We start from the raw sequence: 25,231 nt of genomic DNA on the forward strand, positions 1-25,231 counted from the left end.
AAATAAGACAAAAAATGAATTTTTTTTTTTAATCTGAAAAGAGCCAACAAATGACTGTGACTTACAAAATGAATAAACAAACTAAAACAAACTTTTCCATCTGCACATCCATAGTTACCAATAGCTGGGCATGTAAAATACTTACAGTACACGAAAGCAATTTGCTTTGAAGTGCCTGAAGGCGGAATATTAAAAAAATCAAATAAATACATAACATTTAAATTATCATCATTTGTTTTCTGGGTAATTCAGAGTCTAGACCCAGAATATTTGAGAGATCTGATTCAGGTATATGTTCCTTCTAGAAGTCTCTAGTCTGGTGGTAAAATGAGATTGGTTGTGTCCATTTGTGTGCTACTAGGTCCTGAGCTTTTTCAGACACTGGCCCTATTCTTTGGAACACACTTCCTTTTGATCTTTAATTGGAAGAAAATTAATTATCTTTTAGGGAAAAGGTTAAAAATTACTTTTTTCATCTAGCTTTTGTAGACTTTAAATAGGAATTTAAGACTGGATTTTTAGCAAAAAAGGAAAAATTGACATTTTTATTTTAAGTTTAAGATTATTAATCTATTATGTTATTTTTTTATATGTATGTGTTATGTTTATATGTCTTTTATAATTATGGATATAAAAGATGTACTTTACCAGGAGCAAGCTATTTAGACCTATGAGTTAAAACTGAACTAACTAACTAAATAAATAAAGAGAGACATAGGAGCTTGAGGTGGAGAGGAGAAGTAGGGAGAGAAGCAGTAGGGAGTATCCAAAGTCAAGGGCAAAAGGGGAGAGGACCTTGAATCAAGGGGGAAGGAGAGGACCTAGGATCAAGGTGGAGCAGGAGCCCATGCCTTAGTTTCTGTCCTAGACCCCTGCATTTCTAACCCCAGTCCCAGTGTCAATCATGATTTCACTCTATTTCATAGAGTAAATTACTTCTCCATGCTTGCAGTGGGGTAAAATCAAGTTTAACTCAGCTAGTCCCTTTTGACATAGAACTTCATAATCACCCTAGGTAGATCAAACAAAAGTTTAAATGCATCAGGAATCTCCTCTGTTGCTCCCCCCCCCCCCCCCCCCCCCCACCCTTAGTCACTAGTGTGATACTTTCTACAGCATTCTCAAGTGGCATCTGCTTGGTGGTTTTTAGCATGATGAGATCATAAAAACTGAGAGGGACTACCTAGGTGTGCTATTTCTATTACATATTCTGTAATAAAGTCAAACTTTTGATAAATTTGAGTTTTGTTCATCAAAATAAGATTAGCAATTCTCTACTAATAATAAAGCAACAACATAATTTTGCAGCCATGCAATACGTATAAAGAACGTCTGTTTCAAATCCATCCAGGTCAGCTATTTTTACCTAAACTTGATTGCAGCTAAATAGAAGAGGTAAAAAACATGTGTAACTGTAACTGTGTTTGATAGTTGCTGCTGCTTAATATACGTTTTGTCAATTTTTTAGCCCCCGTCAGCTATCCTGAAAATATAACTGCCATTGTTTTATCATCCACTGAAGTTACAGTTTCATGGAAAGCAGTCTATTTGCAGTCTGTTGAAGGGTATCAGGTGAGTTCATGTCTTACATTTGCTAACATGTCTACATTCTTCAAGGTTAAGACAAGTAGATTTTGGCTAATGCATGCACCCTATTTATCTCTTTTGATGGTTGTTGTGGTTTTCTTGATGGTATTGCAGATGTTATATTTTTTTACTAAACCTTAAGAGGTCCATATTCAACTGCTGTGTGGTTCAGCTAGCTAGCTATATAAACTTATCTGGCTACTTTAGCCTATATATTCAGTGGTCTGGTCATACTGCTTAATATATCTGGCTATCTTAGTTAGCTGGGTAAGTTTATTCAGATAACTTTAGGACAGATCCACCGGCAAAGAACAGTTAGCCAGATAAGTTATCCAGCTAACTCTGAATATCAGATAAGATAATTTATCTGGCTAACTCAACCCCTTCAAGTTACTCCCCCAGAACACCCCTAACTTATCTGGCCAAATTTTAGTCTGATAAAAAGTTATTTGGCTAGAATTCAGCTGGCTAAATGCCAACATGTTCATTTTTCTTGATAACGTCTACATTATCCAACTAAATTCTTCTGAATATGGACATCTGTATATTTGTGTCAAACTGATGTCTCTCTAAGAAATATTCCTACATGAAAACACTTTGTGTTGATCTACTATGAACTTTTAACCAATGTGAATGCTTTTAAAAATAGAACTATCCAGTCATACCAGAGTTAGTTACCTTCACCATACTACAGTTTATTTGGGGGGGAGGAGAGGAGGAGAAAGAGGTTGTCACTGGCAATTTTTCCTCCTGCTCCTTTGAGCTTAAAGCTCAATTGGAACCAGCTTCTACTAGGATACAGTAACATTAACCAGCATGTGCAACTAAGGTTTTATTTCCCTATTTTATAACTCCTGTCCTCCATCTAGCTCGGCCATTGCAGTAAATATCCTCGACCAGAGGATATTGCTGTCTCCAGAACCAAGTACTCCTGCATCCTGATTCGAGCTGTTTTACTATTATCTAATATCTAAGGGGAACCTGGGTCTTTAACATGATACTGCAGTACCACTGAGCCAACAGCTACGGCCCATCACCATACTTTTCAAGTGATTATAGATCTGAAAAGAGTGAAGATATTGATGATGTCTGTGATCCATGATATATGTAAGATCAGATGCTAGACTGAACAGCACCAGTGAGAAAATAACAGGAGAGGAACACATTACCATATAAGTACACAATGGGACTGATTTATGTAATCAAAGTTTCACTTCAGTTTAATTTAAGTGCAACATTTACTCCATTTTTGCCCTGGTATATTTCTCTTTGAAATACTGAAGCAAAACCACAGATACATCTGCCTCAATTAAAAGTTAATTTTCAAAAGTTGCACACATAAATATCAGCATATACACTTAAGAATATGTTATTTTATAAACCACAAAATACACATGAAAAGGATGCACAAATACATTTGCATATGTAAAAAAGGGCAGGCCAGGAGCTATTTGGGGCGGGGCCAACATTTACATGTGTAAGATGCTATTTTATAAGTAATTTATGCATTTAATTTGACAGTTTACTCGCAAATATTTACACTTGTTCTATAACTGGTTTGTAAATATCTTAAAAGTGAAATATTGACTGGGTGGGGGGTTTGGGTGAAATGGGGGTTGTTGAGTCTGAAGATCTAGGAGAGTCTCAGTGACCTCAGATGGATTAGGTGAACTGGTAGACCAATTGGTAAAGCTGATAATTTCATTGTTGAATGCAGTTAATATCTCCATGGATATATTTATAAAGTTAAATGTAAAAATATGCGAGTAAATCAGCTACATGCTACTTTATCTGGATAAATTCTGATTTATCCAGGTAAGTCTTGAAAGCAGCACTCATCCGGACATGTTCTTATTTATCTGGCTAGGCAGCGGCACTTCTCCAGATAAATTCTGGAATAAGAAGAACTTAAAGCACAATAAGAGCTTTTTAGAATTATCCAGATAAGTAGCCTTTTTAAGACTTATCCGACTGAGTAGTGGCTTTGCCACTACTTAGCTGGATAAATCAAAATGTATCCAGTTAAGTGCTGCTACTTAGCCAGATAAATTAGAATTTATCTAGAAACAGTAAGTGCAAAATGTAGTCATGCATTTTTTTTTATGTGTGTGCATGTTACAGGATGCATATACATGTATTTTATGACCTGTGTATATCATATACGTGCAAGTTATAAAATAGAGATATACATGTAAATGGACATAAGGGCAGCTGTTTGAAAGTTATGCTCCCTGTTTTTAAGAGGGTAATTTTCAAAGGAACTTTTAAGGGTAAAGTAGTTCTGTACCTACAGAAATGACCCTTTAAAAAACTACATCTGATATTACACTTAAAAAATGGCATGGGCCATCCATTGCTCTTATCATGTGACAGGGGCCGACCAATGGCAGTGATAGGCCCTGTCACATGGTAAGGGCAAAGGACCATCGGTGCCATTTTGATTAGTGGCAGCCGCTGGCCCGAGAGGGGTGATTGCTCCCGGGACCCCGCTGGACCACCAGGGACTTTTGGTAAGTCTTGGGGGGGGGGGGGGGTCGGGAGGGTGGGGGGGTTGCAATTAATTCAATTTGAAGGGTTAGGGAGGGTTTGGGGTTAGTTTTATTTTTAATGTGCCCTTTCTCCCCCCCAAAGTGCGATAAGAAAACCCACAAACTTTTGTGTGTTCTTATCATTTTGTCGCCCTCCTGAACTGCAACAAAATAGGAAATATCATCTCTATTTCCTATTTTGTCACAAACGAATGCACATCCCTATTACACAACACATGACAATACGAGTTGGAATACTTTGTTCAATATTTGTACATAAATGCCCATGGCCAGTGCAAGGGAATTAGGTGCCCTAGGGAAACTCTACAGCCTTGCAGCCCCCTACCCAATCACATCCTTCTCACACACAATTTAAAATTATGCATTTATAATAGATTTTACATGAAAAAGAACATTCAAAGCACAGTCTTCTGAGATAAAAATACCATTTACAATTTGTATATTATATTTACATGCACGAGGTGCTAACCAGAAAACCCTACAAAAAAGCAAGAGATGCTTGAAACCTATATGGTATTAGGCCTACTGTAATGCATCTTGGGCATGGGCATGGGCATGACCCTCAGAGAACCACAAAAAAAAAAAGAAAGAAAAATAATTTCTATATTAAAAACATCATTAACTGCCAGCACTCAAACAGCAACAACCCTACCTATGAAAGTTAATACTATAAATATTATTCCAGGCCTAAAATAGTAATACACCCCCTATTAGGAAAACAGAACAAGCCAAGCTACTATAGATCCCTACATAGACACTACACACTAATGGAATAACTCACTTCATTCACATATAAAAAAACACAGATAGACCCTCAAATACAGAATAAATAGACCATACAGTATCAACAGAAATGTACAAACAAAAACTGAACTAGAAACCGCAATAGGCCAAATTCGATATGCATTGCTAGAATGTAGAAAACAGAAAATTAACATTCCTCATAAAACAAAATTAGTAAAACCATACCAATAAAAGAATAATTGAAAAACAATGAATAGAATAAAATTCAATAATTAAAAACTCAAATAAAAATCTTCCAAACATCAATAAAATATTTCAAAACAGACTTTTTACATCAAAAAACACCCAGCAATGAAAATAAGGATTTAAAAAAATTCCATTATCCAATCCTTTTGAACTTTAATTTTCAGATGCCCTGAAATTGTCATGGATTAGCAGGCAAAGAGTAACTATGGTAGTTGTGCTTCCATATGCTCCCTCTCATACACACACATGCTCTCTCTCTCACTCTCCCATAGATATGCACACATGCTCTCTCTCACTCTCCCACACACAAGCACACATGCTCTCTCTCTTTTCCACACAAGCACACATGCTCTCTTTTACTCTCCTGCACACATTCTCTCTCTCACTCTCCCACACAAAAGCACACATGCTCTCTCTCATTCTCCCATACACAATCACACATGCTATCTCTCATTCTCCCACACACAAGCACTCATACTCTCACTCTCCCACACACACATGCATACATGCTCTCTCTCACTCTCCCACACACATGCTATTTCTCACTTTCTCACATACAAACACACATGCTTTCTCTCTCTCTCTCACACATGAATACATGCTTTCTTTCACTTCCTCCTTCACGTAGCAGGCAGCAGCAGTCTCCTTATTCAGCCATCGTGGCCAAGGGAACGACTTCCAGCCATGGTGCCGAGCCAGCTCTAGCATTGGCTATTCCAACAAGCTTTCAACTTATGCCAATAATTCCCTCATACTTCTCCTTATCCTACAAGCAATTCCATCAGACTCCTGCAGTTTTTGAGTTTCAGCTCAGCGTTCCAACGCCGAAATCAACCTATCCAATCGTATAATCCGTGTACCGAGACTTTAATTTATCCCCAACATGTACCTAGATCATCAAACAGATTAATTACAACTCTACAACAGTCTCTTATTACCTTTCTATTTATTTGTTGCACGTTACTCCCTTGTTACTTGATCCAGGTTAATCTCCCTTGTTCAATGTAATCGCATTCTTACATGCTTGTTTAATGTTTTAATGTAAACCGAAATTATATGTAACTCTGCTACATGAATTGCGGTATATAAAAATGTTAAATAAATAAAACTAAATGTTAAACTACTTCCGGCAGGGCAGAGTGCGCATCTCCTCCTCCGAAGCAGCATGGCCCCACCAAAAATGACAGTGTGGTAAGCATGGCCTTATTAAGTGGAAAAGCATCCCAGTTTTGTCAGAATCAGCAGCACTGCCAGCGGGACTGTGCCAACCATGCTGTTGATTTTAATGGGGCCGCACTGCGGATTTCAATAGATACGCGCGTAGCCACGCCCAAAATCAGCAGCCTGCGCACGCCGAGCCATGCAGCCTGCCTCCGTTTCCTCCAAGGCCGTTCCGAAATTGGAGCGGCCTCGGAGGGAGCTTTCCTTTCACACCCCCCCCCCCCCCCCCGCACCTTCCCCTCCCTTCCCTACCTTTAATCCAAAAGTTACACCTGCCCGGCCGGTTGTCAGCACACCACGTTCTGGTCCGGAGGCCACGGCCACGCCCCCGGGCCAGAACCACACCCACGGCCTCGCCCCCGATGATGCGCCAGCCGCGACATGCCCCCGATGACGCGCTGGCCGTGACAAACCCCCCCCCCAGAAAAGCCCCGGGACTTATGCCGGCAGCCTATGAAAGATAGGCTCGGCATGCACAGGGGAGCTTTGGGGTAGGTTTTCGGGGGTTACGCTCGTAACCCTTTGAAAATCTATCCCTAAGTGTGAAGCCAGCTTGATTGTTCAAGGCCTGATTCTCTAAGACTTTTTTTCCTGTTTTCTATCTATGGAAAAAAAGCTTAGTGAATCAGGTCGTCGGTGGTAGTACTGTGCATTGTCTTGCAGAAGATCTGGATTTCATTCCCAACCTTGGCTTTTTATTCTTTTGAGCTAGCCAGGGCTATGGCTACCGCAGAGCCAGTAGTCACAGCTATTAGGGGAGGGAATTTCAATCATGACGGAGCAGTGACACCTACTTCCAGACTCCTGTAGGTCCATATTCAGAAGATTTGTCCAGCTAAGTTCACCTCATGTTGATCACAAAGGTTTTCTGGCTAAAACTTATCTGCATAAGAAAGGGCATTCCAGGGAAGATACTTAAACTTAGCTGGGTAGCATTGATAATCAACACTATCCAGAAACGTTTAGCCAAATAAGTCTGGTCAAGGTGGAGAACAAGTTTAAAATTATCCAGTTACATTCTCCCAGATAATTTTAAACCTGCGTAGCTTTATTAAGCATATAGCCAGGTAAGTTAAAAAAACAAAACTTCTCGTGCAGGCAATGGGAGATCTCCTCCTCTTAACACAAACCCCACAAGTTAAGGGACAAAACATTGGGGCTGTAGCAACTGAATCCTTCTTTACTTCTTACAAATGTGGGGATCACAACCCAACTCCAACCCCCCCAAAAAATCTCTAAAATCTTTATTTTATGGCCACAGGAGAAAGAGACAAATGTACACCCGATTTTATAACATGCGTGCCCTGCCACGCGCATGTTATAAAATCTGGGGTCGGCGCACGCAAGGGGGTGCACACTTGTGCACCTTGCACGCGCCGAGTCCTAGGGGAGCCCCGATGGCTTACCCCGTTCCCTCCAAGGCCGCTCCGATTTCGCAGCGGCCTTGAAGGGAACTTTTCTTTCGCTCCCCCCCTACCTTATTTTATTTTTTATGCCTGCCGGCCGGCTGCCAGCATACAAACCTCTGGCACAGCCGCTGTGCCGGAGGCCTCGGACCGCCCCTGGATCAGCCCCATACCCACAACCCCGCCCCCTTCCCACCCCTTTTTCAAAGCCCCGGGACATATGCACGTCCCAGGGCTTGCACGCACCACCGAACCTATGCAAAATAGGCTCTGCGTGCACAGGGGCAGGTTTTCGGGGTTACGCGTGTAAGTTACATGCGTAACCCTTTGAAAATCTACCCCTTAGTGTGGACAAATGCAAAGTGATGCTCTTAGGGAAGAGTAACCCAAATTATAGCTACACAATGCAATGTTCCACATTAGGTGTCACCATTCAGGAAAAGGATCTAGGTGTCATCGTTGATAATACATTGAAATCTTCTGCTCAGTGTGCAGCAGCTGCAGCCAATGAAGCAAAAAGAATGCTAGGGATTATTAGGAAAGGAATGGAGAATAAAACAGAAAATATCATAATGCCTCTGTATCACTACATGGTGTGATCTAATCTTGAACATTGTGTGCAGTTCTGGTCACAACACCTCAAAAAAGATAAAGCAAAATTAGAAAAGGTACAGAGAAGGATAACCAAAATGATAAGGGGATGAAACAATTCCCCTATGAGGAAAGGCTAAAACTAATAGGAGAAAATATTTTTTTACTCAACACATAAGTAAGCTCTGGAATTCAGTGCTTGTTATATGCCCGACCTGCGGAGGTCCGCGGGCTGGTCTCCCACTCACCCCGGGGCGTCTCACGGCAGCATGACTGAGGCCTAGTCGGGCCCGTGGCCTCCTTCGTGGTGTTCCCTCAGCGAGGGAGACGCCAACGTCGGTGCAGGCCCCGCCCCTAGACGCGCGCGCGCAGGAGGTCAGCCATTTAAAGGGACCAGCGCGGGAATACCCTGCCCTGCCTCAGGACGTGATGTAAGACGCTGCCAGTATTTAAACTGGCTTAACAAGCATCTCAGTGCCTTGCAACGAGGTTCACTCTTGTAGAGAGTTGAGTTGCTGTTTCCGATTACTGGCTTCTGACCCTGGCTTCTGACCTCGGCTTCCGACTACTGGCTTCTGATGCCGGCTTCCATCCACTGGCTTCTGACTTCGGCTTCTGACTACTGGCTTCTGACTTCAGTCCGTCCACTGGCTTCTGATTCCGGCTTTCATACACTGGTTCCTGACTCCGACTTTCATCCAGGTGGCCTCTCCTAAGTCCAAGCGACTTGGGTCCTCAAGAGCTCCTCTCGGGGGGAAAGCGGGCTTCCAGTGGTGAAGTTCCAGTTGGCCTCCTGGCTTCAGCTCTACTCGGCTCTATCTTCTGGAACTCCTCCTCAGACACCGACCCACAGGAGACCGCACGTAAGTCTAAGCGGCTCGGGTCCTCACAGGCTCCTCCTGGGGGGACCTTGGGCTTCCAGTGGTGAAGATCCCTCCGGTTGTCCTGTGCCGCCTCCCGGCTTCGACTTCCACTGTGGGTCCTTCCACGGTGCATCATCATCTGTCCCAGCCGGCTCAAGGGTCCATGAATCCAACAGTGCTAGAGGATGTAGTGGAAGCTATTAGTGTAGATATGTTTAAAAATGGTTTGGACAAGATTCTGGAGGAAAAGTCCATAAACAATTATTAAGGTGGACTTGGGAAATCTACTGCTTGGGATCCTGCCAGGTACTTGTGTCCTGGATTGACCACTGTTGGATGGATATTTGGTATGATCAAGTATGGCAAGTCCTATGTTCCTATAAAAACAACCTCTCTCCCAGTATGTCTGGTCTTTATTGTTAACTAAGCATAGGGAATCAAACAAGCTGGACTTTAGTTACTTCTGGAAGGGGTGATGATTCCTTCATTTTGAGCCCAGTCAGACTCCAGATTCCCCAAACTCCTCTCAATATAAAAAAAAAAAAAAATACTTCCTTAATTGGTAGACTTTGAAGCCTATCAACTACAGCAAAATCAGACCCTAATTATCAAGGTCTGACTCCAATACCCACAAAAAATCTCCTTATCCCTCTCAACTCCAAACCCTTTGAAACAAAAGTATTGCCAACCCATATGAAAGCTAAAACCCATCCCAATTAAGGGTGGACTCAAGCCAGGGGGAGGACCAAAAAATGCAAAAAGCTCCCATATCCTGCAGAACTGAGCTGGTAAAGACGAGCAAAGGCACAGCCACCTTTAAAATTGAAATATGCAATTTTCTATAAAAATGTTTAAAATAATGAGCTAGATTTAATTAGGAAGTGTTTTCCCCCCATTCCATACCTCTGGGAAAAATTCTGATAAATCAGACCCCAGTGTTAGGCAACAAAAATATAGAGAAACCATGCTTGCCCCTTCCTCCCCCCCCCCCCCCCCCCCCCCAAAAAAAAAAAAATCTGTCTATATATTATTCAGACATCTGTCTACATATTATCTAGAAAAATGCAGACATCTATCATACCCATTTTTATCCTGTCATGCAACAGATTTTCCTCATCATCCATTGAACCATCATCTACCTTGATCAACCATGGACACTAGAAGATGAAGAACAGAGAACACACTAAGGAGATGTACAGATGCCAGCCACACATTATGTTATGAAAAATATCATGTCTCATTCTCGTTGAAGCTTACATTGATTGACATGATAGCAACTGACTGCTCAATTCATCTCATTGAAGTAATAAAGTTTCAAATCATTCTTACTCATTTCACAAATCAGAAAACAAAAGCTCTGGGAAGCCGAATTTCTGCAGAGTTCTCCTCTGGTGTAGGTGATTTGGAGGAAAGCAAGGCCTCTAATCTAAGCAATTTGAAGCCTTTTGGCCTGCGATCTGTCAAACAATATTACATGTTTATTCGGGTATAGTGTTTCTCTAATTCACAACATAGAAGCAAATATATCAGAGCACACCAGATATGGAGTCATAAATCCTTAGCATACTTTATAGAAATGTATATACCACAGGTAACATAATCTTTATCAACTTACTGTACAAGAGGAATTGGTAATTAAACCAAAAATGTATATGTAACATCAGATGTAACTATTTTAGTAAAAACCTTTGATATGTTTATATTGCTTCTCTTTTTTCTCCTTCAGGCTTTAACAAATAATTAAATATATAATAAAATCTAGTAGATAAAAGCAGCAACCTCATAAATATTTTCTACTTTTAGGTTTATATCTCAGAATGTAATGATCACTGAAATCATTGCTGCAGATTTAATTTAATGACGGTCTCTTTCTTTATGCATTATTTATAAAGCAAAGACCTATACTTATGAATAGACAATCTCTTGTTTCTCTTTCAAATAAACCAGTAACATACTCTTTTAGTTTTGCTAGTTAGCTTCACTGGCTTCACTTTTTCAAGGGAAGCTGATTCATTCCCAGTTTTGCCTCATGGCATAGGTGGACTTTTAGTCTTAAGGAAAGCAGAACTAAAACTCCTTGCCTGCAATGAAATAAATCATGACTAGATTAGCTTATTCTAAAAAAAATAATCCAGCCAAAAAATGGAGTCAGTTTGGAACTCTGCTGCTTGCTGAGGGTTTGCTCTATGCTTTGACTTCTCAAATAACCTGTTATTGGATTGGATTGTGTGTGTTTTGGAGTATTTCAACTGCCCTTTCATTTTGGGAGTCACAAAATGTATTTCTAAGCTCCATAGCTTTCAGAATATCCACTAAAGAACCTATGCAATAAAGCTGGATGTGCACACTGACAGATGAATTTTCAAAAGAGTTGCATATGTAAATGTAACATACTATTGCAGCAATTTTCAAAAGACTTTTACCCATGTTAACTGTACTTAATGCATTAACACCTATTGACAATTCAATGGCATAGTTTGTAGCATTTTTCAAATGTCCACTTACATTGGTAAAGTGCATTTATACATGTAAAACCCATTTTAATCATGTAAATGCTTTGGAAAATCAGTCCCTAAGGTTCTTTACTGTGTGCACGCTAAAGCATGCTATGCACTAAAGTCCTATTCTGCATGCTATATGCTTCGAGAAGATGCTAGAACATGCATGCTAAAATTAGTCCATAAAAGCATACAAATTAAGTATATCATTTGCAGATTAGGCATTGCTAGGTACATACTACATAGCATGGTATGCTGTCTTCCACGTGTTATTTACTGTGTGTGCTGACTAAGGCCTAAAATTTAACATCAGCCTCAGACCAGGTGTTAACTTTTTAGCTCACACGTTATTTAAAGTACTCAGATAATAGGAAGCTTTATGGATTGTAAAAGGAATTGGCTAGGTTTCAAATAACCTCCCCTTTGTTGCAGCATCCAGAATATCTCTCCCAACTCCCACAGAAGATTCAAAAACCCAGGAATAAATTGTTTACAGATGACTCTTTTTTAACAAGACCTGTGTCTCTGAGGCATCCAATTTTGTTACTACAGTACTAGTGCTCACACGGCTGCAGTAACACACATATTGTAGTGTTATTCATCATTCTCTGCTTTGTGCATGTGTGTTCTTCAGTGTACTAGTCTGGAGAGGTAAATATAGTATATTAAAATAATACTGTAGTGCATCTTCTCCATGTGTTGTTCAACCTTAAACACATAGTGATCACACAGTTTAGTCAGTAGCACACACTTTCACCTGATTGAAAATAATAAAGATTAAAACATATTTTGTCCAATCCATCATTTAAATCCCAGTGAGCAGGTACAACATCTGATAAAATCACATCATGTAAGGCAAAGGTAGAGGCCATGGCAAGCCCACTTTTGGGAAAGGACTCTTTTATAAGACAACAGTGAGTCCTCCAACCAAAATAAAGAGGGATTTTTTAAAATCCAAAACATCAGAAGGAGAAACAAGCATGTCAAGCCGCAAGAAATTAACATTTGGGGAGGAGGATATGCCAGCACCAGCTGTATATCAGCTAGACACTGTTGTGTCGGAGGAGAGGGAAAGGGCAGGCAGCAGCCACAGGGAACAACCACCACCAGTCCCTGTGGAATTTGAAGTGCAAATGGTAAAACCTAAATCTCTGGCAGTGCAAGCGACAAAAGCAGTCATGTCATCCTCTTCCTCTGAATCAGAGTTTGAAGAATCTCCCTTTAAAGGTTTTCCTGAAACAGAGGTGGGAGAGTTGTTAGCTACAGAACCTGAATTAGAAGGATTAGTGAGTACAGTTTTAGCCTCCATTTCAATGATAGAGGAGAGAGAGAGGTAGGAGCTGATGTTGGTGAGGAAGAGCAGGCCACACTGACAGTGCAGGAAAAGATGTGTGAATCCTTTGCCCCAATTCCTCAAGCTCCATCTGTGTTCACCGCCACTTCAGTGCCACCATCATCCACCCCCCAGGATACGGAGGGATTATGAAAGAAATCTGTGATCTGCAGCCATTTTCTAGTCAGGGAGGACCCACACTTTGCATGTTGTAACTGTTGTGCAAAGAAGATCAGCTGAGGAGGCAAGTGGACCATTTAAGTAATTCTGGGATGGAGCATCACGTGTAGAATCAGTATCCACTTCAATATACACCTAGGAATGGAGGTAGAAGTAATAGTCAGAGGGTTCCTTTTGCAAAGCAGAGGACACTATTTGAAAAGGGGATGAATGTTCCTAAAACTGCTTCCAAGCTGCTTCACTGGGTTATGCCCAATCCTGCTACCTCCTTAGTGATCCCCCAACCTGATTTGTCCCCATCAACAAAACTGGGGCTTGTCACATCCTTTTGCTTCCTGACTTGTCACCATCAAAAAAACAGTGGCCTGTCACATCCTGCTGCCTCCTGATGTGTCCTCAACAAGACAACTGGGGCCTGTCAGACTCTGCTAATTCAACTGCTGTACATCAGTATGATGTCCTCCTCTGGAGAGGATGCGCCAGAGTTCATTAACTCTGGTACAATGACTCTAGAGGACGGTGTCAGTTGGCAAATAAGAATGGAAGAAAGAAGAAGCCAAATAGGAGCTCTAAGGCCAAGGGCCAGGCATCATGACACAGCCTCTGGGTGAGGCCCCAGTGTTAGGTCTGTGTCGAGGACCTGGCCTTGGTTGAGGCCTTGGCATCAGGACCCAGCCACCAGGCCAGGCTGCAGGGTCTTGCCTGGGCCTCAGTCCTGGAATAAGCCAAACCCAGGCATTGGGTCCAGGCCTCAGAAGCCTGGGCTTTGCATAGGCCTAAGGGTAAGTCACAGTGACCCTGATCTAGGCCCCACGCAAGACCCTGGATTGGGCCAAGGTCTAGGTTTTGTCTGCGAGAACTCCCCTCCCCCAAGACTGGATGTGGGCTGGGGAGGATCCTGGCCCCAGCATTTTTCCATCTGGGAGGGATTGGTGGGGATCATGGGAAGCCCCATTTTTTTTTCTTTTATTGGGGATTTTTCCCAATGTTTATTTTGGGGTTTTTTTAAACTAAAGAAACAAAATAAACATTACACGAAATGAAAGTTATGGGGGGGGGAAAGCCTCCAAAAACAAAACAAAACAATATTTCCCCCCTCTTCCCATTGCTTCTGGTACTCCTCCTGCTTCCTCCTTACATGTTTCCAGCAAAAACACTGGGGCTTCACTCCACCTGCTTCCTCCTTTCATGTCCCAACAACAACAACAGTGGGTTCTGACTCAGCCCGCTTCCTCCTTACATGTCCCCAACAGCAACACTGGGGCTTCACTTCTGCTTCCTCCTTACACATCCCCAAAATAAACTGTATGACCTGACTCAGCCTACTTCCTCCTTACCAATCCCCAACAACAACACTGTGGCATCACTCCTTGTGCTTCCTCCTTACACATCTCCAACAACACTGTGTCCTGACACTACTGGGCTCTGGCAGCACATCCAGCAACAGCCTTACACTGCCATATCTCAACTCCAGCAACATAAGAATCTGGCAGCACATCCAGCAGCAACCTTCCACTGCCATAACCTAGCACCACCACAGGGGTTATTTCACATCCTGATTCTGCCTGCCAAAGTCCAAGCACCACCACTTGGGCATAACTCTACTGATTTTCTCTACTTGCTTACCCCCAAGCACCATAACTGGGTCATGACTCCACTGAGTTCCTCTGCCTGCTGAGCCCCAAGCACCAAAGCCAGGTCATGATTCAGAAGAGTTTCTCTGCCTGCTTTCCCCCAAACTCCAGCACTGAGGCATGACTCCACTGACTTCCCCTGCCTGCTTTCCCTCAACAGCTGTATGCTGCACCATATCCTCTCAGGCCTGATATATCCTGCATAAGCCTGTCTTGCTGCAACCATGACCACCTTGATCTGATACTTCCAGCTGCAACATGCCTTACTCCAACCATAGCTACTGTGACCTGACACTTCCAGCTTCAGCATGCCTTGCTCCAGCCATTACCACTGTGGCCTGACACTTCCAGCTGCAGCATCCTATTCTCCAGCATATCCACTGAGGCCTAATGTATCCTGCATAAGTCTGTCTTGCTCCAGTCATGAGCACTGGGGCCTGACACTTCCAGCTGCATCATACCTTGCTCCAACCATATCCATTGTGGCCTGATGAATCCTGCATAAGGCTGTCTTGCTCCAACCATAACTACTGTGGCCTTGCAGCTGCAGCATCCAATTCTCCACCATATCCACTGAGACCTAAGTCTGTCTCGCTCAACCATGAGAACTGAGGCCTGACACTTCCAGCTGCAGCACACCATTCTCCACCATATCCACTCAGGCCTGACATATCCAGCATAATTCTGCTTTTTTTCCAGCTACAATCCATGGGACCTGACAATTCTAGCTTCAGCATGCCATGCTCCAACCATATCAAAACAGTCTTAGCAAGGGTCAGGATCCTTAATAATTTTCAATGAACTTTGTATTCCCTAAGAATGCTACAATTTCTGCCTCCAAAGGTATTTTTCAGATGCTACATGGACCTGACACAGACAACACTACAGCTTTGCGGGTATTTCGGCTACACTTCTCACTGTGTTGCTCTGCTCCTTCCATTCCAGTTTTTAAAAATTATTAACAATCACCAACACCACTTCTGCTGTCAGTGCTCCAAGTCATTCTTGCCACATTACGGTGCCTGCTTGCTCTCTTTCTCTGTGCATGTACAAGAACTGGAAAACACCTTTGGGGATGTTACAGATACCCGACTTGCTGCGTTGCTCTTCTCCTACCATTCCAGTTCTTCAGATATACCAGTAACACTGCTACCATTGCTGCCATTCCCAGCCGTTCTTGGTACCTGAGGGTGCTTCAGTCTACTCCAGCTATGCTCAAGGGTCTTGCCAAATCCCCTTCTCCTACAGTGCCTGACCACTTTTCGTCATGCCCTAACCATACATTGCTTTGAAATGTTACTGAAGCTGCCCTCGGGATTTTAATACCATTCTTCATGTATGGTACTCACCTTCATGCCATCTCTTGCTCTTGCCATGGCTATCCATTCTTTTGCACACTTGCTGTACTGCTGCATGAAGCATAACTGATTTCATGATCCACCAGCAGTTCTACTGTTCTGTAAACATGGGTAACTGCTTACCTATGATGTGTGTGGTTTACTCCTTGACACAAACATATCTTACTGGACTGGTGAATCAGCCAGGTGCAGCCATACTTCGACAGGAAGAGGCATCCCCCTTTACGGTTGTCTGTATGCTCCAACAGAATGACTGGCATCTCCTCTGCCACTCTGCCTTAATGCTATGCCCCTTATCCTACACCTTCAGATCCTTGTGCCTCTTGGCCTTGCTGGCTATGCACAGATTTTACACCTTGAGGGTTCTTAACTTCTTTCTGCTTCTGCACCTTCCTAGCATACTCCAGCTCTTACACTTTGAGGTCTTCTGCACCTTCCTAGCATACTCCAGCTCTTACACTTTGAGGTCTTCTTGCCAATCTCGGGTGCTGCTGTGCCCCTCTCCTATGCTTTTGAAATCTTGATACCACTTTTTCTGATTCTTGGTCCTTTTATCTGTACCGTGGGATTTTTCCTACCATGTTTTCAGCTTCATTCCCCCTTCATGGTGCCTTAGGGTGCTGATGCCATGTTTGGTACCACATTGCCTCTCATGATGCCATCAAGTGTTCATGAAACTATTGCTGGCCTGGAATCCTCTTTCTGCGCCTTGGGGTTTTCTTCCTCTTCTTCCTCATTCTTTAGGGAACTCTGTGAACCCTGTACTGGGGACTCTGTCTCTGGGAACTCTGTGAACCCTGTACTGGGGACTCTGTCTCTGGGAACTCTGGGAACCCTTCCACTCATGTTACTTTAGGGAACTCTGTGAACCCTGTAAACCTAGTACCCTTTGTCCCTTTGCGGAGCCTTTGGCTAGTCTTTATGCCACTTTGCCACACTCTAAATTCTTGCTGTTCTTTCCATCATGTGATACCACATGATGATTACTTCTCACAAGTTTCATTAGAACTGATTTTTAAAAAAATCACTATTCTGGAGCCCAGAATTGACTGTAACACTTCCCCCATAGGTTATAATGGAAAACAAATGAAACAAATAAACACATTTTTGTTTTCAGTATTGAAACTAATGATATGAATGTGAGTCCCAATGAATTGAAGAAACAAACTGAAACAGAATTTTTTTCTCTTGAATATCCCTACAAAATGGTAGAAAGCATTCTTAAAAACAAAATCACCGGCTACTGAGATGGACATTACTTAATGAAGAAGAATCAACCTGTTCTAGCAAGGGGGAAGTCCTGTGCTACCAATCTTTTAGAGTTTTGTAAAGGTATAAATGAACATGTAGCTTAAGGTGAGCTGGCTGATAGAATGTATTTGGATTTTCAGACGGCATTTGACAAAGTCCACCATGAGAGACCCCTCAGAAAATTACAAACTCATGGGGTGAGAAGCGGTGTTCTTTTGTGAATTGGTAAATGGTTAAAACGTGGGAAACAGCAGGTAGTACTAAATGGTCGATTTTCCAAATGGAGAAAAGTGGTTAGTACTTGCGAGAAGTAATCATCACGTGGTATCACATGATGGGAAGAACAGCAAGAATTTAGAGTGTGGCAAAGTGGCATAAAGACAAGCCTAAGGCTCCGCAAAGGGACAAAGGGTACTAGGTTTACAGGGTTCACAGTAACATGAGTGGACAAAAGAATGAGGAAGAAAACACCAAGGTGCAGAAAGAGGATTCCAGGCAAGCAATACCACAGGGATCAGTACTGAGACCGATGCTGTTAAAATATTCATAAATGAACTGGAAAAGAGAATGACTACTGAGATAATCAGATTTGCAGATGACATAAAATTATTCAAAGCAGAAGATTGCGAGTAGTAACTGCTGATGGAAGCACTAGGCAGCTGCCTAGACCGTCAAGTTCTTCCACTGGCCTTGCTCATAAATTTCACCTGCCTGGCAGTTCTACACATTACATTTTAGCCAGCTTGAGCTCTCTTTACAATAAGAACACATAAAGGCTTGAAAGAGTATCTTATGTTATCTATGCAGGCATAATTGTTCCACATTGTGTCAAGAGTTACATTCCTAGTGTCTTTCATACTGACTACCCTTTGTATGGTATAATAAGATATCCTTCCTACTTGGTTGTAATTTTTGTGCTTTAACTCATGTAAAACAAGATATTGGTAAAATCTTCCTGTTGGCATTCAGTTTGACGCTTTCAAGGCAAAGGATGTGAAAATTTTAATCCCAGCAGAACACACAAAGGCTGCAAATCACCCTAATAAATCATTTTCATCCTGAGAGTAATTTCCAGAGAAATGAGTAGGAAATAGACATTGGGCTGAGTGTTCTAGGACACTGGTGTCCTGAAAACCGGTTCCATCTCATTAAGACTATTTTACAAATCACTCACTAAGCTTTAAAGGGGCAGATGCTAATAATATTTTGGTCTATTGCAAAAATTGTTACAGTTTTGCTCCAGAATATTTTGCATGGAAAATACCAGAAGTATTTTCAATGTTCAATGTGAAAAATGTTTCTGTACTATAGCAAAAGTTTCAGAGGTCTGTTAGCAACATGAAAAATGTTCTATGAATTATCCTGCCTAGTAAAAATGTACACAATGTCTGAGCTACACAAGTAATATTGCACAATATGAAGAAGCAACTTTTGAATGAAAAGTATTGGCTAGCTATCTGTGCCCAAAATTGATAGAGTAAAAGTTGTTTTTATATCTTTACATCAGTTTTCTTGCTCAATGCAATATATTGTATTTGGTATGATAATAAAACAGAGTAATGGAAATTATATAATTAAAGTAATCATAATCCATTAATGTTTTGGGGGTAAGCTTCTGGCAGATCTTTGTTTTTTTTTTATTTTAGTAGTAAGTTACAGATTTTAGTATTCTGTTCATGTTTAGATGCTTTTGCGTACAATACATGTTGAGGTCAATATTCAAAAGCCATTTAGAAGGATAACTCAAAGTTATCCAACTAAATGGCAAGTTTTGCCAGTCATTATACAGCTATAATTTAGCCGGATAAAAAAGAGGTATTCCCATGATGTTTCTGGGAGGGGTTTTGTTATCTGGCTAACTTAGCCAATTTTGAACTATATCCTGTTGAGCTAGACAGATAACTTTAGGCCTGTTTCAGAGCAGACCTAAAGTTATCCTGCGTTGTGTAGCCAGATAACTAGCTACTTAATCAGATATCTTCAAAAGATATCCGGTTAAGTAGCACTGTTTAGATTAAAAAAGGTACAGTCCTAGCCCGATTTCCCCTCCTACCCCACTACCACCACCACATAAGTCCCAACCCACCCGCTGGCTAGGACACCCAACTCCAACATGTACCGAATAGAGTATGCTTTCAGCTTATTACCAGAGTAATGCTTTAAGTGCCCAGGATCGCATTGTACTGCAATCCCAAGCTGGAAACAGGGAGCAGTGAATCAGGTACCTGAATTTACAGGACAAGTTATCCTGCTACGTTTGGTCAGATAACTTGTCCACTAAAGCGGCTTGAATATTGAGCTTGTTGCTTTCATGGTCTTTCTGACATAATAATTGCAACCAAAAATATTTATTCAACATGTATACTTGCAGATTCGTTACTGGCGTGTTACAGATAAGGAAGCAGCTGCACAAAGAGTACAAGTAAGCAGTGCTAATACCTCAGCCAAACTTGAGAATCTCATACCCTATTCACGCTATAATATAGAGGTTAGGGCCTTCAACAGTGCAGGAGATGGGCCTCCCAGTCCTCTTGTTGGTGTTTCTACAAGAAAAGCACGTGAGTAGAGAAGCCTTATACTTGCACTGAAATGCAATAATAAAACAATTTTTTTGTGTTCTTTGTTGATTAAAAAGTTATTAAGTATTGGACATAATGGCATAATGGCTTGTAACCTGGCCATAGCTCTGTTGCTGTAGAGCAAAAGACCTGAGTTCAAACCTCCTGTCCAAATGGGCTCAACAGTGTCATGAAAGTGCTCCATACAAGCTCTGTGGAGGTAGGGAGGAAATGTAGTTGCCGCTTCTGCAGCAAACTCTGCTAGTGAGTGACACTAAGGTTAGATGTAGGAGAAGACTACATCTCCAGACTTTGGCCAGCAAGAAAACTTAAGTAATCTGGGCATGGTGACTAGGGAGAAGAATTATAAAAATGGAGAAAAGCAAATTAAAAAGTGTGGGGGGAGGGGGAATGCTTATCTCATATATTTAATTAATCCAGTGAGCACTGATATAGCCTGATAAAGTTATACAAGTAATTATCCAGGATACTCAGTGACACTTAGCAGGGTAACTTAGATAGATTTGCCCTGGAAAAAGTTCTCTGGCTACATATAGAATAATGATTTCTTCTACCAGACTTATATGGCTAGTATTGGTACTGATCATATAAACTGTAGCCATCGCACCTGACCTGTTGCTTTTTATCCAGCTAAATTTTACCCGAGTAAACAATTAATTGGGTAATATTTTGCCAGTCAACAGGATGGGAAATTCAAATCTTGGGGGTTTTCTGGCTAACTTAAAAATTAGCTGGACAAATCCTTTTGAATATTGACCCGTTAATGTATTTTTTTATCCATAGATAGAAAGTGGGCATAGTAATAAAATGTGTTATTTTCATGTTTCCAGGTTTTATATTGTTTTGTTTAGTATTTATTTTATGAATTGAAATGAATATAAAAGATGGGTCAATGTTCAAACTATCTGTGTTAGGACAAAGCCCACGAAAATTTGTGATTGTGTTTTGTGTGGCTAATTCTTTCATGGAAGGTAACATGAATAGAGTTGAAAATGTGATCTACACATGCTATTTTGCTCCTCCATCCTAAACATGGTCCTAGGAACACCTCCTCTAAATATGGCTAAGTTCACACATTGTGGAACACTTTTGCATACTTTTAGCCTCAAGGGAGGGCGGTTTTCAGATCTCCTCTTTACGTACATAAATCGCTGTTTGCCCACATAAATGGTTTCAAAAATTGCTATCCCACTGGCTTTTATGACAACTTCCAGAGGAAAATCTGGTAAACCACTGCATTTCATGGGGACGTTTCAAATGGGAGGTGGTCCCAAGCAGCCAAAGAAAACACTATACATGTATAATGTTGGTTTGACATTTCCAATTCTTTCGTAAATGTCTTTTCTTTCATGTATTGCTGGCTTACTCTGCCGTTTCAGATATGCTCTCAAAGTGAAAAATACTGGCCTCCTGGGGAATTTTCCAAGATCCTACCACTATAACCAAATTATTTTTTTGTTTCCTTAGCTCCAAGTCAGCGCCCCAAAATTACTAGCATTGTGAGATCTAACTCTCACTTTATTATTACGTGGGATCATGTCAAGTCTTTTGCAAATGAATCAACGGTGAAAGGATATAAAGTATGTATCTGTTTTAATTATTTCTACATTAATAGTGTGCTAAGGTTTATTGATGACTTTTTGTTCCAGCTCAACCACAGGAACTGAAATGAAATGTTTTAAGTGGAAGCATAGCAGGTACTAGTAATGGAGAACATGCCTAAAAGTTAAAGAACAATGGTCCTTTTTAGTCCTCGGTACATATACGCCATAAAATATTTGATTGTCATAATTTAACTTTGTTATTTATTTGTTATTGAAAAAGTTACAGTTCTCAGCTCTGCATAGGCAAGCCTTTATCTGATTGACTGGGTTGCTTCCTGTGCATTGCTGAAAATGAATGGAGAACATTCCCATACATTTCATAAATCATATGCCAGTTCACAAACCTATTAAACAGAGAGCAAAATAGTGATATATGGCAAACATCCTTTCATCATTTCTTTTGCTATGTAAAGAAAAATGTGTGATGATTTTGTCTACCTGGAGGCATTCTAAATCATACTAGCATTTAAAATGTAATATAATAATCCACAAGCTAGAATGGTCAGATTTAATCAGCCACCCAGAAACTATTCCAGTTTCTCTTGACGCCCTTTCTGAGTTGTCAACTACTGAGTAATACATAGCTGCACAGTGCTTGAAAGGAAACATTCTTATGCTGGCAAGCGGCAATCTAAAGTTTCGATTCAGCCAAAGTCAGAAATTAGGACTAATTAAAGCCAGAACTTATTTATCAGCTTAGATGAATACAATTATTTAAACCTTAAGTTTAAAAAAATCACTCACAGCTCAGAGTATCTGTGTGTCTCAGAAAACTCACATAAATCCTCTCTATGCACCTTTTTAAAACTGGCCTCTCATCTCAAATCATTTTATACATTATCAGCTTCATTACAATATCCGTGGTCCTCTTTATCCCTTTTTCTTCATGCAGAGTCATTCTCTTGACATGCCAGTATTTGGAACTGGGCAAAGTAAAGATTATGAAAATGCTCATAAAAATGATGTCAGAGAAAATGAAGAACAAGAAACCAAAACCATTTGCCACATTTCATTCACCAGACTACCTCAGTGTTTTACAATTCAAAGCACTTGAATAGCGCTATACTTTAGACAGCAGTGGGGAAAGAGAAAAATGAAGAGGTCCATATTCAGAGGCATTTATCCAGATAACTCAGAAGCTATCCAGTTAAATGACATTTTGGGCATTTATCCAGCTAAATTTTAGCCAGATTTCTTATTATCTTCTAAAATTTAGGCAAATAACTTAGAGGCATTCCTAGGACATTTTGGGGAGGAATTACATTAGCTGGATAAGTTATCTGGCCGATTCTGATATTCACAGATAGCCAGAAAAGAGAAATTATCTGGCTAAGGCTTGGATTTTCCATTCTCACAGAGAATGGTGAATCCCGGTGGTAACGGGGGGTGGGGGTGGGGCGAAAGGGGGTGGGCCTGCGAAAGCCGGCAGCGATCTTACCACCGCAGTGTTATTGCTGCCGGCTTTCGCACCCTATAGCGCCGCCGTGAAAGGTGGTGCTATTGGATGTGCTACTGGTGGCGATAACAGAACATAAGAACATAAGAAGTTGCCATACTGGGTCAGACCAAGGGTCCATCAAGCCCAGCATCCTGTTTCCAACAGTGGCCAATCCAGGCCATAAGAACCTGGCAAGTACCCAAAAACTAAGGCAATAAGGGTCTTACCTTATCGCCGCCAGCAAAGATACTGCCACATCTGCCTCCTCGCCGCAACGATTCCGCCCCGACTCCGCTCCCGCTTGCAATCGCATGGGAAAAGGATAGAAAATAATCCCCTAAGTCTGGTTGTGCCAAACAGTTGCCCTAAAGTTAGCTAGATAAAGTTATCCAACTAAATTTAGGATAGCCAGCTATACTAAGTAATGCAGCTGTACTATTGAATATAGCTCCAAAGTTAGCTGGATACTTTTATCCTGCTAACTAAAGATTGACCTCAAGAGAACCAGTGAACAGCAAAACTATTCAGGGTCAGAAATGCATGCCACATTTCCCAGATATTCAGTAGTACATGCACATACAAGTCTCCCATTGAATATACTTGCATAAAGTAATATGTTTATCTTTATCCAGATAAAGTTAGGACTGTATTGTGTTAGGATTAAGCATGTGAATTTGTTTCAAATGAATTTGAAAAATGAAACAAATAGGACCTAATTCAACAAATTAAATAATCCTATATGTTTCATTAATTTTGAATAAAATGATTTCTATAAGCCATTATAGTCAATACATTCATAGAAATCAATGGGAGAGTAACAGGTGTACAGTTAGGAATTGAATCAAAGTGTAGCCTAGGCAGCCAACACTCGCTAGGGATGTGCACTTGTTGTACATTCATTCATTCATTTCAGCATTATACATGTACCTCGTGGACTTAAAGTACACACATAAAAACTTACGTACGTACTAGAGGTACATGTGTAACTTTGAACTACAGAGGCACATCCTGTCAAGAAAGAGGATAACCAATCCCAAACCTTGCCCCCAAAACCTGTCTGCACTGCGCCAAAAGCAAATTGTGATCAACCATATCAAAAGCACTGGACAAGTCTAACAAAATCATCACCACGGATAGTCCCTTGTCTTTATATTTCAGAAACACATCTTATATAGATGCCATTACTAGTTCAGTACTATAACCCTTCCTAAACCCTGACTGACATATGTCTAAACCTTCCATTTCTTCCAAGTAAGTGGACAACTGAGAACAAACAACCTTTTCTAGTACTTTGGCCAAAAAAGGACAGTTAGGGATAGGACGATAACTGGCACAGTTCAAATTATCCAAGGAAACCCATTTTAATATCAGGGTTACCACGGACTGTTTCAGTACTCTCGGCAAACAACCCTCTTCCAATTGACTGCAATCTAGACAACAAATATTTTGGTAATGATTTATTCAAAAATGACTCACAAGTGGTAACTTTACAATTTCGCAGCACATTCTGCAACTCAAGAATGCCCACCCTTTCAAATTGGAGCAATTCTTTTCTATCTTTCTTGCCATCTAACTCAGTCATAACCAAGTCCAGATCTTTCCTACTGTCCTCATTTCCTCCTAACTCAGACATAATGAAATTCTCAGCTCCTGACCTTTGCCCTATATTGAGGTGGGGGAAGAAGTGGTAGCCGACAGGATGCTGTTCATGCACACATAACTCTCTGGGGTGGCCACTCTTTCCTGTGCTATATCTCCATTGTGTCTCTGCCTCTGACACTCCTGTTCATGCACCCTAATTTTCAGTATATCGTTCATGTAAGTGAGATGAAGGGACTAAAGGCTGAGACACCCTTTCACCCATGGGTCACAAACAGTGACAAACATGTTAAGTATTGTTTTCTGTCAGAAGTTTCAGTCTCTTTCATTCCTGCTGCTGCAAAGAGTTCATTCGCTGCATCACCTATAATTTCATTCCCTCTTGCTTATGAAATCCATCTAACTTCTCCTTCAGAATATTTACTATAGGTTTTACCCCAGCCAAGATGGTACTGCTGGAACTCAGATTCTCCCTGGCATCCTTGAAGGACTTCAGGACTTCTACCAGCTGCCTCATCACTGTCCAATAATGATGCCCCAGGAGGCAATC

General features: G+C 41.2%; 1 protein-coding gene across 2 annotated transcripts in view; it reads left to right on the top strand.

The window, feature by feature from the left end:
• CNTN1 (contactin 1) overlaps positions 1-25,231 on the top strand; it is a 295,655-nt gene that overhangs the window by 231,755 nt on the left and 38,669 nt on the right. Inside the window, exons 18-20 of one of the 2 annotated variants that reach the window (XM_029616197.1) lie at positions 1,469-1,572; positions 19,833-20,019; positions 21,508-21,620. In XM_029616197.1, the coding sequence (XP_029472057.1) occupies positions 1,469-1,572; positions 19,833-20,019; positions 21,508-21,620 (404 nt within the window). Of the gene's footprint in view, positions 1-1,468; positions 1,573-10,313; positions 10,816-19,832; positions 20,020-21,507; positions 21,621-25,231 lie in introns of those variants that run through there. The other variant, XM_029616198.1, reaches the window with a different exon arrangement.

Source organism: Rhinatrema bivittatum, chromosome 9 (genome assembly GCF_901001135.1).
Source record: "Rhinatrema bivittatum chromosome 9, aRhiBiv1.1, whole genome shotgun sequence".
NCBI classification, from domain to species: domain Eukaryota; kingdom Metazoa; phylum Chordata; class Amphibia; order Gymnophiona; family Rhinatrematidae; genus Rhinatrema; species Rhinatrema bivittatum.